Below are 16744 nucleotides of genomic sequence, written 5' to 3'. Positions count from 1 at the left end.
CTGGAAATTTTGACAAACTCTCTGAAATTATCTTGTGAGCATTAGTCGGTTTCATGCTTTCCAGCCTTCTAAAATCCAAACATTTTCCATTCTCTTTGCATGTACAGTACTTGTTGGAATCCACAGAATTTCCAGTGTTCCATTCCTTCCTCGTCTTTATTTATCTATTTCATTGTTCTAAGGAACAAACTGGCTTATTGATGGATTAACTAAGTGGTTCTCAAACTTTTTTCTCTGGGCCACCCTTTTAGAATAAAAATTTGCTTGCAGTTTTTTTATTGATAAGAAATAAATTGGGAAACAACTAGGAATGTCCTCAGTATCACATGATGCTCTTGATGCATTCAGTAATACTGAATTGCACACAACACTCCTAGAATTGTACTATTTCAGGGACAACGCTTTTCCAGGTACTAGACCTAGCATTCAGTGCTGCTAAATAAATATTGAAGCACACCTGCTGTATCCAGCTCCTTCCATCTCTGAACAGTGAAAACAGGAGGGAGTAATAGGCAACAGGACACAGTGGGAAGGACCACTGGTGGTGTGGAGAAAACATACTAGCCAAGAGGAATGTTGTCGGGGGAGGAGAAATAATTGTATCTGAGTTAGTTTTACTGTTGTACCTTGGATTTCAAATGCCTTGGCTCCCGAACAAATCGGCTCCCGCACGATCGAAACCCAGAAGTGAGTGTTCTGGTTTTCGAAGGATTTTCCTGGCTTCCGTGGCTTCCAATTGGCTGCTGAATGTTTCTGCAGCCAATTGGAAGCCGTGCCTTGGTTTTCGAACAGTTCCGGAAGTCAAATGGACTCCCAGAACGCATTCTGTTCGAGAACCAAGGTACAACTGTAATTTGCTTTAAGGATTATTTTGAATTAAAAGGTGGGGTAAAGTTAATAAATAAACAAATAAATTTTTTTTTGCAAGAAAACAATTGAATACAATATCTTTTGAAAAAATTGTACATTTTGCAAGGAGTGATGCTTTTTATATTAAGTTGTTTGCTCAATATTCGCTTCATTTGGAAGTAACCAGAGCATATTTTAGGCTGCAGTCTGATGCACATTTATCTGTCCCAATAAACTCAGTGAGGCTTATTCTGAGTAAAATGTACAGGATCGCATTGTAAGGAAAGTGCAGGTTTTGTACTGCAAGACTTTTTCTTCACATTCTCTCACCTACTCATTGAATGAAAGCCACTCGCTCTCCTTGCCCCACATTCTTCTTCTTTTTCTTCTTCTTCACCTTTACTTTTCTCTAAGTTTGCAGGGGTTTGGATTATGGGTGTGTGATGGTTTATCACAGAAGAATGGGCAATTCTGTAGATGCATATTGTTTGTATTGCAATGTTAAACCAAGAAATCAAATAAGGTTTACATTTTTAAAACAGGCATCTATCTATAATATTTTGCAATTAATTTAATTTACAGAATGCAGTATTTTAAATTCAACTGGAGTTTCATGCCGTGTGATCTTTTTGTTTTGTTCATTCTTATTCTTAAAACTTCTCTCTATACTCAGAAAAACCTTACGCAGCCTTCACAATAGGTTAGCTACCACTTCATAAATCAGTTGGTTCACATTGATGGTAAAAAAAGGCTTCCCCACTCCTGCTCTTTCCTTACACGTTTTGAGTGAGAAGAAAAACTATATTATTATTATTATTATTATTATTATTACCCTTTATCCATAGATGTCAGAGTGGTTCAGAGCATTTTGAATATCCAGCAAGAAAGTCAATTACTTCTGCTGGCTTAATTTAAACTTGCAGTTGAGATCTTCAGAATGACATATGAAGCTACGTTTTTGTGAAGAAAGAGATGTGGGAATTTTTTAAAAAATTATTATTATTATTATTATTAATCTTCATCCCTAGATGTCAGAGCGGTTCAGAGCATTATGAATACCCAACCAAAAAGTCAATTGCTTCTTCTGGCTTAATTTAAGCTTGAGGTCGTGATCTTCAGAATGACACATGGAGCCACATTTTTGTGAAGAAAGAGATGCGGGGAATTACTATTACTATTATTATGCCCGCCTTTCTCGCTGACGGGACTCCAGGCGGTTTACGGATTAAACAAAAACAAGTCTTGCCCCCGGGTTAAATTAAGTAAAAGCACTTGATGGTGAGACTTCGCGGTGTTCCCTGCCTCGACGTGGTGTTTTTTTCCCCCGAGGGGCGGACGAGAGCGCAGGCAGCCGCTCCGTGGGGAAGAAGGGAACTTTCTGGACTCACCTGTTCGTCGCAAGCCTCCTCCAGCCTCGGCTCGGGCAGCAGCGTGCCGCTAATTCTCGCGCCGGCCATCGCGGCGGCGGCAACGGCAGCCCTTCGACAGCGGAGCGCCGCGGGCGCTGGTTCGGCCAGGGGCGGGGCCGCCCGCCCGGCGCTCTAGCCTCCCTTCGGCCGGGCGGGTAGGGAGAGAAGCGGCCCACCGGGTGGCCCCTCGCCGCTCAGCATCGACCCAGAAGAACCGCCGCCGCCGGCGGCCCTGGCCAAGTTGGCTTCTCCGCGGCCCGTGAGGCGCGCGTCCCTTTCCCGCCCCCTCCAGTTCCTCAGAGCCCACCCGGTGCTCAAAAAAAAAAAAGCCTCTGTGTAACTCAGTCTGCAACCCCTAAGTGCTCCCTGCCTCCGTGAACCGCCCTGAGACTTCCGGGGTATAGGGAGGTACTGTATATAAATTCAATAAATATGAAACCCATTGAATGCTGTGGGGCTCGCTTCCGCGCCCAACGTCCGAATGGAGTTTAAACGCCTCTGCGTGTTTTCTACACGGATGAACTGCCTCAACTCGGTTCCTCTGGTGTGGACTTGGGTCACATCCGTTGGATTCCTTTATTTTCTTGTATATAATTTTATTTTTCTGTTTTACAGTTTTAAAATACTCATTTGACATCCTTAAAATATCAATGGCTTCCCTTCTTCTCTTTCCATGGTTCATTTTAACATATCATAAATCCCAGCGTGTTTTACAAACACTATGCCATTATTGCATCCATCAAAACTTGTTTACACTGTTGAATTTATCTTAATGCTGCCAGCGTTTTCAGCTGCCAACACATTTCCCACATATTCAATAAACGTTTTCTAATCTTCTTTAAACGTATTTTCTTTGTGTTCTCTTATTCTATATGTTAAGTCTGCAAGTCGTGTCTATTCTGTCAAATTGCCATTCTTCAGTTGGGACCTCGCTCGCTTTCCACCCGTTGGCTTTCTTTAAACCTTTTCTCTCTCAAACAATTATGAACTGCAAGATCCCACATTTATATTGACATGTATAAAACCCCTGAGCTTTGTGTTTACAACAGAGCCTGAGCATGGGGTTCAAACAGGATTGCTGGCAAAAGATGTGTCGAGGCCAATCTTTCTGGGCTAAACTGGGTATTTACACCTATCCTCCAAGGCATCTCCTATCCTCCAAGGCAAGGCATCTTCCAGGGTTACCGTACATCTCTCCTCTCGTTTTGTCCTCACAAGCCTGCAAAGTAGGCTAGTCCAAATGGATGAAGTCTTCAGATCATCCAATAAGCTTCATGGCTGAGGTCAGAGGGTTTTGGACATGGGCCTGTGCTGTCTCGCTCCAGCAATCTCATAAACGCTATATACCAGGGATGCCAAGTTTTTGCATTGGAAAAGATTCAGCCCATTATTTATAGCGCTGTGCCGTTAAGTTACTGTCAGAAACTCCTGAACCTCCCCAGCAGCACATATCAGATTTTACCACGGCAAAAAAGACTGATACTGATGAACTGGAAGAATAAAAATGGGGTTCCCTTCTACGATTGGACTGAAGACTTATACAAACTCCCAACATATGAACAACTTGCATATAAATACAGACTTGCCATGGACAAATTCAACAACATTTGGAATCCATTCTTACAAATACTGTAATAGGTTAAGATATGGTTAAGTACAACAACAATTGTAAAGTATAGAGTTTGGGCTTCCCTCCCTCCTTTACTTTCCCTTCTACACGGGTGCCATCTCTTTTTTTCTTTTTCTCTCTTTTATTTACATCTTACCATGTTTAGTGCACGTGTAATTATGTACATTTTAACTTTCAATAAAATGTCTGATAATTTTTTTATTATTTTTAAAGACGTATCAAATTTTAAGCCATATGTGAATTACAAGGACAAAATATAGCCAAAGACAATGCAGGCTTAAAACAGTGCTTTTAATAGTATTCATTCCACCATCCTCTCAAAAAAAAAAACCAACCACCCTACAATTTTTATAAATACAAATAGTTCTACAAATAGCCCCCTATTAATATTGTGCCTCATCTTTCCAGTTCGGTACTGTGCTGGAAATGTTTCAAAGTAAAATCTTCGTATTGTGCTTAAAATCATAACAAATGAAGAGTTTAAACTGCATCCTGTCCAAAAATTGAAGCTGCAACCTAAGCACACACCAGCTCCTTTTGAGAAGAAGCTTGCTTCGGTGAGGGCATGCATAGTGATTGCGCTGTGAATCCTGCGTCTGTAGAATCCCATTTTCCAGTCTTCAACTCTCTAGATGTCACAGTTCTAACTGGCTGCAAGCCTCTACACACTTACCTGGGAGCAAGTCCCATTGAACTCATTGAACTTACTTTGAAAACAACATGTATGATAGAGCACTGCACATTGCTATTTCTATGGTGATCTGAACAAATGGGTCTGTAAACGGGTTTGGACTAACCATGGTTGACACAGCTAACCACAGTTGCCTCCAAAATTGAAAGGTGGTAGGAGAGTAACACCTGCAGGATTGTTTTTTGCCTGCTTTTCAGCTCAGCAAGTTCCTTATGTCTCCTACCACTTTTTAAGAACTGTAACAGGAAGGTTATTGCCTATGCCAAGTCATTTTCCAGCAATTTTAAGAAATGCACTAATTAATTTGCTTTATAATCTAAAACTGAATGCCCAGCTTCTTGAAACAACACTGCTCATCTCTTATTACCAGGCCACTTTGACTTTGCTGCATATTACGATATTAAGGCACTAAGTTTAAACAAACATTATAACACTGGTTAAACCACAGAGCCTAGGACTTGCCAATCAGAAGGTCAGTGGTTCGAATCCCTGTGACGGGGTGAGCTCCCGTTGCTCAGTCCCTGCTCCTGCCAACCTAGCAGTCCGAAAGCACGTCAGAGTGCAAGTAGATAAATAGGTAGCGCTCCAGCGGGAAGGTAAACGGCGTTTCCGTGCACTGCTCTGGTTTGCCAGAAGCGGCTTAGTCATGCTGGCCACATGACCCGGAAGCTGTACGCCGGCTCCCTCGGCCAATAAAGCGAGATGAGCGCCGCAACCCCAGAGTCGGTCACGACTGGACCTAATGGTCAGGGATCCCTTTACCTTTACCTTTATAACACTGGAACACTATGAAACAGATACTGTATGTGTGATTTTCAACATACTGTATATAAAGTTGATGTTGCTACTGGATTGGGTGTCCTACAGTTCAACGCATAGGTACGTAAAGGTATGCATATTAATTCACGTCAACAATTTGGTATCAATACATAACTTTTTTCAGGGGAAAATACCATCTGGTTCTTTTAATACTTCAAAAAAGCAAATCCTTCTCGCATGAAGAAAAAACAATATTAGCAGGCACTTGCTTTCTGTGGATCTACGGTAAACAAGACACAACAATCAGTTGCTTTGAGAAATATATACAGCATTCCGTGTAGCAAAGAACAGAGAACACTATCCAGATTTTCTAATCACTAAAGCAATTAGTAGATTGGATAATTCTATATATTGTTCCATGCTTCACTAACAAAATATGCTGTTTCTATGAACAGTACAAGTGCATCATCGTAAACATACAAGAAGACTGAATATATAACTTTGTGCATGTGTGTTTGTATGTGTGTATACTTGCAAACATCCTGGGCATCGCACACTCTGCAACTTTTACTATTGGCTACAATAGAATACTTCTTTCAAGCCTAATTTCAATGGGAGAGGGTAAGGGGAGAAGAACTGAAGGGCTCCATGGGTACTTATGTACCCACTGCACCGGCAAATATAAATGTGTACACACAGATGCCAGCATTTTATTTTTTTTAGTGGTTTCATGCAAATTTGGGTGAGCTTTTGTAATGAAAAACGAATGTCTTTGCGTGCATAAGGGCTGATTAACACAAGACAAAATATTCCACATAGAAGAAGTGTGTAAGTCTTGTGCGAGGTTCCATCAGGTATAATGAGCAGACATGTCTATTTCACTGAGAGAGCATACAGATTGGAAGTCCCCATTAACGCACTCCAGTAAAACACATGTCCATTTTTATACAAAGACGGTAACTGATAAACTGTCAGAAATGCGATTTCTCCTATTCGTTCTTTGATTTTCTTTCAAAAGTGCAGACAAATACAGTCAATACCGTTTAAAAGAAAATAAGGACTTTCAAAGAGAGATTTCTCTTAGAGACGGTGTTGACAATTACACTTAATGTCCATTAGTTACGGCTCTGTTATGTTTAATCTTTTTAAAAAATATATAGAAAAAACATTATTAGGGTATGTGTTTAAATAAATAAATAATAAAAAACCAGTTTATTGTTCCAAGAGGCTTTCAAACCTGAAGACAATATAAATCTACATTCATGGCATTTAGAGCATTCCAGGTTAGCTTTCCTGAAATAAGCTAAAAATTTAAGTACTCATCTCCCTGTACAAACTCCATGTTGGCTATGGTAATCAGATCAAACCCTGTTCTATTTCCTTATTACAGAAAAAATGACTAAGAACAGAGTTTAGTCAGCTGAATAATCTGGAATGACTCACCTAGTGAAGTCAGAAAATGTGCATTCCTGATAATGTTCTGGTTTTAGTAAAAATGGTATACAAATATCGATAATAATAATAATAATAATAATAATAATACTGCCATTTAAATGCTCCAGATATTTGGAGTCAGGGAAGGGAGATCCTTTGAGGCTAAGGCATGGTTAAATTGCAGAATGACCTTGTGAATGCATCCTAAAGTTTGGAGTACTAAACTGCAGTATCAGGTGAAAATTAAAACATCTCTTCTTGCATGCACAACAGAACTTCTCCTGCCTTTCCTACCCCTCTATCCGCCACCAACATCTGCTGTGAAACCTCTTCCCCACAGCTGGATTAAGCAGAACATGAAGAACTTCTGCATGGGACAATTACACAGGTCATTCTCCTCACTCTTATTTAGAGTTTTTATAAGCCACTGGGAAAGACATCTGCAATTGGCCCTTGCATACGTTGCCATTGTGATGTGGAGTCTGGCTACAACATTTTCGAAATGCATGAATCTGTTCTGAGCTATGGCTTAACAAAACTGCACTCTCTTTCTCCAGCAAACAGAGGACTTCCCTGTCAATTCCTCTGCTCAGTGGTATCAGCGTGAGGCAGTTGACTACTGCACTAGCTCCTTCTCTTGGATCATCAGGCAGAAGCCATTTTTGACCAAGCCCAGTACAGTGGTACCTCGGGTTGCATACGCTTCAGGTTACATACGCTTCAGGTTACAGACTCTGCTAACCCAGAAATAGTGCTTCAGGTTAACAACTTTGCTTCAGGATAAGAACAGAAATCGTGCAGCAGCGGCGCGGCGGCAGCAGGAGGCCCCATTAGCTAAAGTGGTGCTTCAGGTTAAGAACAGTTTCAGGTTAAGAACTGACCTCTGAAACGAATTAAGTACTTAACCTGAGGTACCACTGTATTCAGGATGAAACCTCAGCTGTAAGACAACTCCCTCTGCAGCTGACAACAAATCATCAACCCAACAGTAAAACAGTAACATCAGCAAAATTTTAACAGGTGAAAAATACAATACAGTATATAGGCCTTCATGGATCTAAAACAGAGTTGCATGGAGAACAAACAAAAAAATAACTGTACCCAACAGTCATGGGGGGGAACTGTATGTCTGAAGAACCCTTTGACAGGTGGACTGCCCTACCAAGAATGGCAACTCACAGATAAGGCTGTTTCCCATCCTCCAGTAGTATCTATGTGCGACAGTCTTAACAACCAGGATGCAGATAAGCAGCGCCCCCAAAATGCGATTGCCACGTGTTTCTGACAAACATTCCTATAACTAAAAGATGAGAACTAATGCCCTCATTGTTCAGTGCCCTTCCTGCCACAGAGTGGGATGGGGATAAAAGCTGCTATTTTTGGAAATCAGGCAAATTCATCTTATAAAGATACATAAGCCTAAAAAACCCGAAAACACCTTAAAACTCTCCTCTGCTTCCTGCATACGTCTGGTTGTATCTGCACTGTGGGTGGGCAGGTGAAGAAGAAGAAGAAGAAGAAGAAGAAGAAGAAGAAGAAGAAGAAGAAGAAGAATTTGGATTTGATATCCCGCTTTATCACTACCTGAAGGAGTCTCAAAGCGGCTCACAGTCTCCTTTCCCTTCCTCCCCCACAACAAACACTCTGTGAGGTGAGTGAGGCTGAGAGACTTCAAAGAAGTGTGACTGGCCCAAGGTCACCCAGCAGCTGCATGTGGAGGAGCGGAGACGAGAATCCGGTTCCCCAGATTACGAGTCTATTGCTCTTAACCACTACACCACACTGGCTCTGGTGAGACGCCATGGCTTGACTAGGACTAACATGGCTCTTTGTTTCCCAGACCTGTCTTCTTCAGTGACCATTCCACCGGGTCATGAATCAGCTGTGAAGAATTAATACCTGAATTTCTCTCTATCTCCTTACCATAGGGCAGAGGTTTTCAACCTTTTTGAGTCCGTGGCTCCCTTGACCAACTACGTTCTTTCTGCGGCACCCCTGTGGGGCTCAGGAGCCCAGTTAGGTCACCCCTTGCCTGCAGAGCTGCCAGCCTCTTACCCTTTTTTGAACACCTTCCCTTGTGGAGGGTTCCCTCAGCCTCCTCTCCCCTCTCCCCTTGGGAGTCCTCTGGGCAGCCGCTGCTGTCACCCCTGGTCTCTGAGCTGCCCCTCCCACCCCAAAGAGAGGTACCCTTTCACACTGACCCATGGGACTTGTTTGTCCCCCTTGCTTGCTTACTCCGAGGCCACTTAAGCTCCTGGCAACCAGCACCCCCTGGACCAGCCCCAGAGGCAACATTTGCCTGGGGAGTTTGTAGCCAGGGCTGCTGCCACAAACAGCTGTGCAAGACTTTGGGTGGCAGAGATGTGAGAGGGCATAAAAGCAGGGAGGGAAGGAAAGAGGGACAGAGGCCATTGTTGCCTGCAGCACCCCTGACTATCATTCAAGGTAAACAAACAAACAACAACAACAACAACATTTCCTCCAGAGGAGGGGTGTAATCCAGCAACACCTGCATTCTAACTCTTAAAAAGCAACATGCTCAGATAAGCCCATGCCAAATACATCTGATGGTTTTAAGACAAGCCTCAAGGTGAAAACATGTTCCTTTTATTCAGTGAGACTATTCAGTTGTGACATGGTATGATCTCACAATGAGAACGTACCATTTCATAATGCATGTGTGATTAGTTGTGGGAAAGTGCCCACAAAGCTTCCTGACCTGTGGCAAACTTACAGCTGAACTTTTGAATTAATACTTCTCAAGCAATTGGTTGTTCATTTCATATACTTCCATCTCACTAGCTAAAACTACTATCCCAAGCACATAAGTGCAGAAGTTCCATTGTTATCAGTGGAGTTCAGTTTCAAATAAATTTTTCAAGACTGAGCATAATGTATGGATCTAATGGCACAATACGAGATTAAGGCTGCAGTCCTACACTCACCTAAGTGTAAGCCCTGCAGAACTTTTACTTCTGAGTAGAGATGTATAGGATCGTATTGTAAGACATGAATTGGCAGATGTTTTCAAGGAAGGCAGCAACTACTTCAAAATTTAGAAACTGCTGCCTCAGATGTTAAAATTAGTTTTAGCTTTAAATGTTAGTATTAGCCTCCCATAAATTCTGTACTGTGGCACTGAGGAAACAATAAAGCATATTGGGCTATAGCAGAAAGCAAGAATAGTATCAACCGGCAGTACCTTCAAAAAGCAAGGTGCATTTCCCCCCCAGTTTGTAACTAAAAGTGCAAACAAAAGCCTAGCAGTTTCTCTAGAATGCCCCTTTGCAAGACTATCACAGCTATCTAGCTGACAAAACACACAGCTTAAGATGGCTGTCCTGGTGAATTATTGCCCGTTATATTCTAGTTAGGTTGATAAATAGAAAAAGAGAGAGAATGCACTGGAGTCAGTACAGCACATGCTATATGACTTTTCCAACAAGCGCTGCAGATGTTATACACCACACCACAAATATTGCTATTGATTTCTTTTTGGGGTTACATACACCTCCTGGGCTTTGGTAAAACAAACCCAGCCAAGCAACTGTTTGGTGGGTACCATCTGCTTCTTCTCCAAGACTCCACCGCTAATGTATCTTAGGCAATCTTCAGAAAGGATGCTAGGACAAACTCTGAAAAGGCTCGCCATTTTTTTTAAGTCTCTGAACAACAACAGCATTTTTTAAATTAGCCTCCTCTAAGGTGAGAGATTCGTTCAGCAGCTCGTGAAAAGGAAGCGATGTGGTCAGCGTGAAATGACTTCTTCCTTGATGTCCTTGGTAATTTGCTATGAAATCTCTGACGTGCCATATTCTAGGAAGAAAAGCAAATATATATATTTTAAAGTCTGTGGGTGGTGGGAGTAAGACTTCCGTGAAGTCTTACTCATCAAGTTGACATATTAAAATTAACGAGCACGAAAAAGTCTGTAAATTTCAACAGGTCTACAATGGTAAAAACCAAGCTGTATACCACCGTTATTTTGAATCATTCAGGGTACAAATACAGTAAGGAAAGTGTGGTTCAGGGAAACAAGTTTTTGACAGAACGCTTACATTGCCCAGTGAGTGGCATGTCCACTCAGAATCTGGTTTGTGTCGACTCATCCTCCTTCACTGCTAGGTTAAGTGGGAAAAATGTTTATGAGAATAAATTCATCAAACATTTGCAAGTTGGTTCAATTGAAGAGAGAAGCTCTGATCTTTGGTAATTCTCATAAACCATCTATCCAAACTGGTATGTAAACAACTTAGAGATTTATTTTTTCTTCTTCATTTTATACGTTTTGTAAAATAAATAAATAAAATATCCAAATTAACTAAGCTGCATACTGATGGATTTACTGTAGAGCTGCTAGTGTCGCTCTTTGAGAATATGCCCAACCATTAATACCAAGAAATTTAATCCTTTATCACACTCAAATCTATAGATTGCCCTTCCCATATAAACCAAATATTGCCATTGCTTTATGCACAACAATCCTATAGGAAACGTAATAACGTGTTTAACCCAAAGTAGACGAAGTGCTTTTCTTCAGAGCCTCTTCAAACTTTCAAATAGGCTGATCCTATGCATGTTTATTCAGAAATCATTCCCAGTGAGTTCATCAGGACTCTCTACGTATTCATGCACAGAACTTCATACCAAAGTAACTAAACCTGAGAAATAATAGGAACAGGAGACAAGGGGAATGTTTTGTTCTGTCTGCAGTAGAGAAGAGAATTCTGCCAACCAGAATTTTCATTGTTAATAAACATATGTCTTCTGGTACAAAGCATGCTTGCAATCAGGGATATCTGTTCATATAGTACCTCCTTCCTTATCCTGCAATACTTGTAAAATGACAACAGAGGGTGTTCTGGTGATCTGAACAAAATGATGATGGCAAGGCAAAGCACTGTTAGTCTTTATGTGAAAACTAAGTAATAACAAGTTCTTGGTGTTATGAAACCAAGAAAGCAGGGTTTGCAACACTGGATATAACCAGAACATTGAAAAATATATGATTCTAAGCTGTCACAAATCCAAAGACTTTGTGCTAACTGGCCAGCACAAAACAAAACAAAACAGTAAAGGTAAAGGTAAAGGGACCCCTGACCATTAGGTCCGGTTGTGACCGACTCTGGGGTTTCAGCACTCATCTCGCTTTATTGGCCGAGGGAGCCGGTGTACAGCTTCCGGGTCATGTGGCCCGCATGACTAAGCCGCATGACTAATGAACCAGAGCAGCACACGGAAACGCCGCTTATCTTCCCGCCGGAGCGGTACCTATTTATCTACTTGCATTTTGACATGCTTTCAAACTGCTAGGTTGGCAGGAGCAGGGACAGAGCAACGGGAGCTCACCCCGTCGCGGGGATTCGAACTGCCGAAAACAAAACAGTACTGTACTACAAATTTTCATTTTGAAAACGATCATGTTTGGGACCTAAGAAAAATGGTATTAAGTCAAAACTAAATGTCTGGTCTCGATGACTTCATTCTGAAAGCCCAGATAGGTCTGAGATTCTTTCCATGGAATTCTTTCCATGTTACAATCTCTTCCTCTGTAAGCCTATATGAATATTTACCTGGGAGTCCAGTTGAACTCAACAGAGTTTAATTCTAAATAGACATGTACAGGATTGCATTGCACTTGTAAGGGAGTGTGCTAATACGATCGGTTCTTACCTATGAGAAATATTAAAGTTTTGTACTATCCTTGTTCCATCTGCTAGCCAGATCTGGATACTAGTAATGGGTTCTGAATGATTTAATACCACTGTTGGTTTTCTCTTTTCAATTTCTTCTACATCTCTTTTTACTTTCGAAATTATTCTTGGTGTGGCACTGCAGAGTAAAAGAAAACAACATGAACTCAAACAAGGCAATATCACCTCTCCAAGAAGGGTCAGGCCACACACTGGCTATTCTTATTTTCTGATGACTTCAAAATGCTTCTAAAGGCTAGATAGCTTTAATCCCGTCAACAACAAATAGATGAAACAATAGCATTTTCACTACATCCTTAAAAGATGTTTAAATTAAAAGCAGACATAATTTTTCAGTCTATTTGGTAATGTAAAAAAGTGCATTTGAGGCTGGCAGAATAACTCAAGAATAAGCATGTAAAAACTGCTATCTCATTAAAATCCCTGTTCTGCTTTTAAGCTAGTAAGCACTCCGCTATTCCAGTTCCCTCTTCAAGGGAGCAGTGATTTATACTAATTTGCCTCTTTGTGGCTTTATTGTTTGAAATACGATTCTCTTTCTACCTTACCATGGACTTTATTTGTATTTTTACTGGAAAGACAGAGATATCACTATTTTAAATCAATCAATCATAATATACACAAGAAATCTGAATGGCAAAATTATGCATGAGAAAAAACAATTTCTAGAAAATAGAATAAGCTCTATCAATCGATAAGATTTTGTCTATCCATCAACACCTCCCGAAACTTTGAAATCAGGGTGAACCTGCGTATTTTTTTGATAACCCCTTCCAGTAAAAGGAGCACACTTGGGTCCGTGCCATCGTCAAGTACAGAACGGCTCCCAGAAGTAGCATTTTAACATTGCAACCTTCCTTCCTCACCATACAAACTTCATTTTTAATGGAAAGCATGGGACAGGTTCACACATGTATGGTGGAGCCAACCTGTTGCCTTGTACATGTAATGGCAGAGGACTATTTCCTAATCAGAAGTAGAGATTATTTTGGCCGACATCTCCTCCCCCACTATAGGTCACACCTGCGACTTATTTACAATGGGACACAGTCCCAATGGATCAGCATAAGGGATTTCCACCCCCCCCCCCCCCCAGTGACCTGGTCTGGATAGGGTTCAATATCTTCCCAACAACAATGGCTAGTCAGATAAACAGGTCGGGTTAACTCGGCTAATTAAATATTGTCAGAACAGCAGGAACGATTAGGCATCCTAATGAACTCTTGCCCTGCACTTTGAAAGGGAATTTGCACAGTGGTGATTGATAAAGGAGCTGTTTCGTTGCTACGGTTGTTGCTATAGCAGTTTCTGCATTTACTGTTCTTTTTGGAGTCAATCCTGTACTCACTTTACTGGGAATATGCCTCATTGGACTCAGCAGGACTTGCTTCTGAATAGATGTTTAGAATTAGACAGTTAACATCATTACTAATGATTTGTTAGTTGCTGGTGAGGTAGAACCAGGAAGAGGGCCTTCTCGGTAGTGGCGCCCCGCCCTGTGGAATGCCCTCCCTTCAGATGTCAAGGGAATAAACAACTACAGTGGTACCTCTAGTTACAAACTTAATTCGTTCCGCAGGTTCATTCTTAACCTAAAACTGTTCTTAACTAGAGGCGTGCTTTCACTAATGGGGCATCTTTCTGTCGCTGCGCTGCCGGCACACAATTTCCGTTCTCATCCTGGGGCAAAGTTCTCAACTCGAGGTAACTCTTCCAGGTTAGCGGAGTTTGTAACCTGAAGCGTTTGTAACCTAAGGCGTTTGTAACTCAAGGTACCACTGTATCTGACTTTTAGAAGATATCTGAAGGAAGCTGTGCTTAGGGAAGTTTTTAATGTTTGTTGTTTTATTGTGTTTTTAATATTCTGTTGGGAGTTGCCCAGAGTGGCTGCTGTTGTTGTTACTATTACTATTACTACTACTACTACCCTGTGCTGGCCTAAGTCGACTGCAGCAGTAGCCACAGTAAGAGGGCTACATCTTAAAGCAAGTTGCCTGTCTCTCCTTTACAAGTTATAATCAAAATCCTGAGAGGCAAGCTAAACCTATGAAAAAACCCTGTTGATATTGGAATCCTACGCATGTCTACTCTGAAGTAAGCCCCACTGAGTGCTCCCAGAAAAGTGAGTATTGGATTGCAGTCTCAAAGAAGGAAGCAAGAGCAACAACCTTAATTATTTCCCCAAACCATTTTTTAGTTTTATAGAAATACCAGGCTCTTCACCTTCCTAATCTGTAGCCTTGTCCAGAGAAAGGATGGAACGGTGGCTTTCTCAAAGCATACACCTCGTTCTTCTTATCGTCTACCTTAATGTCCACCTCTTCTTTATCACAAATCTTCTGCAACTCAAGAGGCAGCTCCCTTTAAAATAAACATAGAAAAAGTTCCTATGCGTGTGGAAAGTGATATTTTAAAGAAGATTTTAGTTGAAAGGAAAAACTCACGATAGCCACTGTTATAGGAATTCTAAGGTCTCAAATAGAGATGTTGATAATTGCACAAGGTAAACACACATACATATATAAACCACGTCTAAAATAGTACAGGAGAGCAATCCAAAAGCCATCTTTGCTCTCCTAAAGACTCTAAATATTTCCTCTGCCTCCTTAATCTCCCTTGCCTGAGAACAGATAGCAATCAGGGGAAGTTCCTGAAAGGATTCCTCTCTTATATCTTTGAACCTCTTTTGTATTAATTGTCATTGTTTGCTCTGCACTGAGGGATGTCTGACCAGCATCCTGATTGTCTAATCAAATGCTGATGTTTTGTGTAAATTGTGTCTGGAACTTTGTGAAACTCGCTAAATCCTCAGGAATATCACACCTAGGCCTGCCTGAGCCACAGTAACCCCACCTTGTGTGTGATGGAATTTCTGACTGTTTGTAGAGGGGATGTCCTCTGTGCCAAAATGCAAACCCTTAAAAGAGATGTTTCTTCTTGGTTCTGGGTCTCTCTTGCCTCCTTACTAGGAGGGAGAGAACTTTGTTGCAACAGAAAAATAAAGATCTGCCTTGCTTTCACTGCATCCTGCCTCCAACAATTCATCTATGACTTAGAGGACTTAGTCCCTTGGGGAGTTGGGCAGCAAAAGCTAACCACCCCTATTTTTCTTTATCACCACAATTACGTAAGAGCAACAACATAGGCCATGGTTTATGGCAAACATGGAATCATGGTTTGCCCCCTTCAGACAAACTATGAGCTATAATCATGGCTTATTCTTGGGTTCACAGTTCACAGTCTGTCTGGAGCAAGCCCAGTTTCATACACTACACTAATCCTAGAGTGGGGAACTGTCCAGGCATACAGCAGGCATTCTCAGAGTTCAATAACATATTTCAACAAGGCAAAAACATGTGAAGGCGGGACAGTGACTGGCATGACCTAGGGAGAGGGTGCATGTGGCTGGGGAGGTGGTATAGTCTAGGAAAAATCTCAAGGGCCAAATTTGCCTCCCAGGCCTCCTCATCTCTGTGCTAAGCCAGAGCTGTGCTTGTGCAATTTGGCTCAACATACAAAGCTGACTTGCCCTTTTTTAATCGAGTCCAAGAAACGCTTGTTTGCAACATCTGTGTAGCTTCGGAGCTCGCCATCATTCACCGTGAACCCATTTTTCCATAATTTGATTGTTGTATCAACCTGCAAAGCAAAATAAACTCAAATGAACATTATATCACAACAAGCAAGCAGCAGGTTCATAAAACATATCCAAATAAAACAGAGGAAAGCGGCATAGGAAACAGCCTTATGCCAAGTCAATCACTGGCCCACCAGCTCAGGGTTTATTTACAACAGGGGTCAGCAACCTTTTTCAGCAGGGGGCTGGTCCACTGTCCCTCAGACCATGTGGTGACTATATTTTGAAGGGGGGAAAAGAACAAATTCCTATGCCCCACAGATAACCCAGAGATGCATTTTAAATAAAAGGACACATTCTACTCATGTAAAAACATGCTGATTCCCGGACCGTCGGTGGGCCGCATTTAGAAGGCGATTGGGCCGCATCTGGCCCCCGGACCTTAGTTTGCCTACCAAAGTTTGCTGACCCCTGATTTACAATGACTAGGCAGTGACTCCCCAGGGATTCAAACAGGGCCCTTTCCCACCCACCCCTTCCCAGAGATACCAAGAATTGCACTGGGGAACATTTGTATGCGGAACATTTGCTCAGCTATTGGCTCTGCAACAACTGAACCTAGACCACTCTATGCGAGTCCTGTCACCAACAAGGAATGAGTTGGTTTTTAGTATGCACTGG

General features: G+C 41.7%; 2 protein-coding genes across 5 annotated transcripts in view; both read right to left on the bottom strand.

Annotated features, from left to right (window-relative positions):
- MFSD2B (MFSD2 lysolipid transporter B, sphingolipid) overlaps positions 1-3997 on the bottom strand; it is a 46189-nt gene extending 42192 nt beyond the window's left edge. Inside the window, exon 1 of one of the 3 annotated variants that reach the window (XM_080999189.1) lies at positions 2238-3997. In XM_080999189.1, the coding sequence (XP_080855315.1) occupies positions 2238-2306 (69 nt within the window). In that variant the 5' untranslated portion in view covers positions 2307-3997. Of the gene's footprint in view, positions 1-1179; positions 1349-1928; positions 2212-2237 lie in introns of those variants that run through there. The other 2 variants (XM_080999191.1, XM_080999190.1) reach the window with 2 other exon arrangements.
- Positions 3998-4160: 163 nt separating this feature from the next.
- UBXN2A (UBX domain protein 2A) overlaps positions 4161-16744 on the bottom strand; it is a 28831-nt gene continuing 16247 nt past the window's right edge. For both annotated transcript variants that reach the window (XM_080999349.1, XM_080999350.1), the window contains 4 exons: positions 16012-16125; positions 14710-14843; positions 12446-12604; positions 4161-10588 (listed from right to left, as the gene is read on the bottom strand). In XM_080999349.1, coding sequence (XP_080855475.1) covers positions 10396-10588; positions 12446-12604; positions 14710-14843; positions 16012-16125 — 600 coding nt within the window. In that variant the 3' untranslated portion in view covers positions 4161-10395. The remainder of the gene's footprint in view (positions 10589-12445; positions 12605-14709; positions 14844-16011; positions 16126-16744) is intronic.

This window comes from Podarcis pityusensis, assembly GCF_964106645.2.
Source record: "Podarcis pityusensis genome assembly, chromosome: 3".
Lineage (NCBI taxonomy): Eukaryota > Metazoa > Chordata > Lepidosauria > Squamata > Lacertidae > Podarcis > Podarcis pityusensis.
Note: the sequence above shows the minus strand (reverse complement) of the source record. Positions and strands in the feature narration are given on the sequence as shown.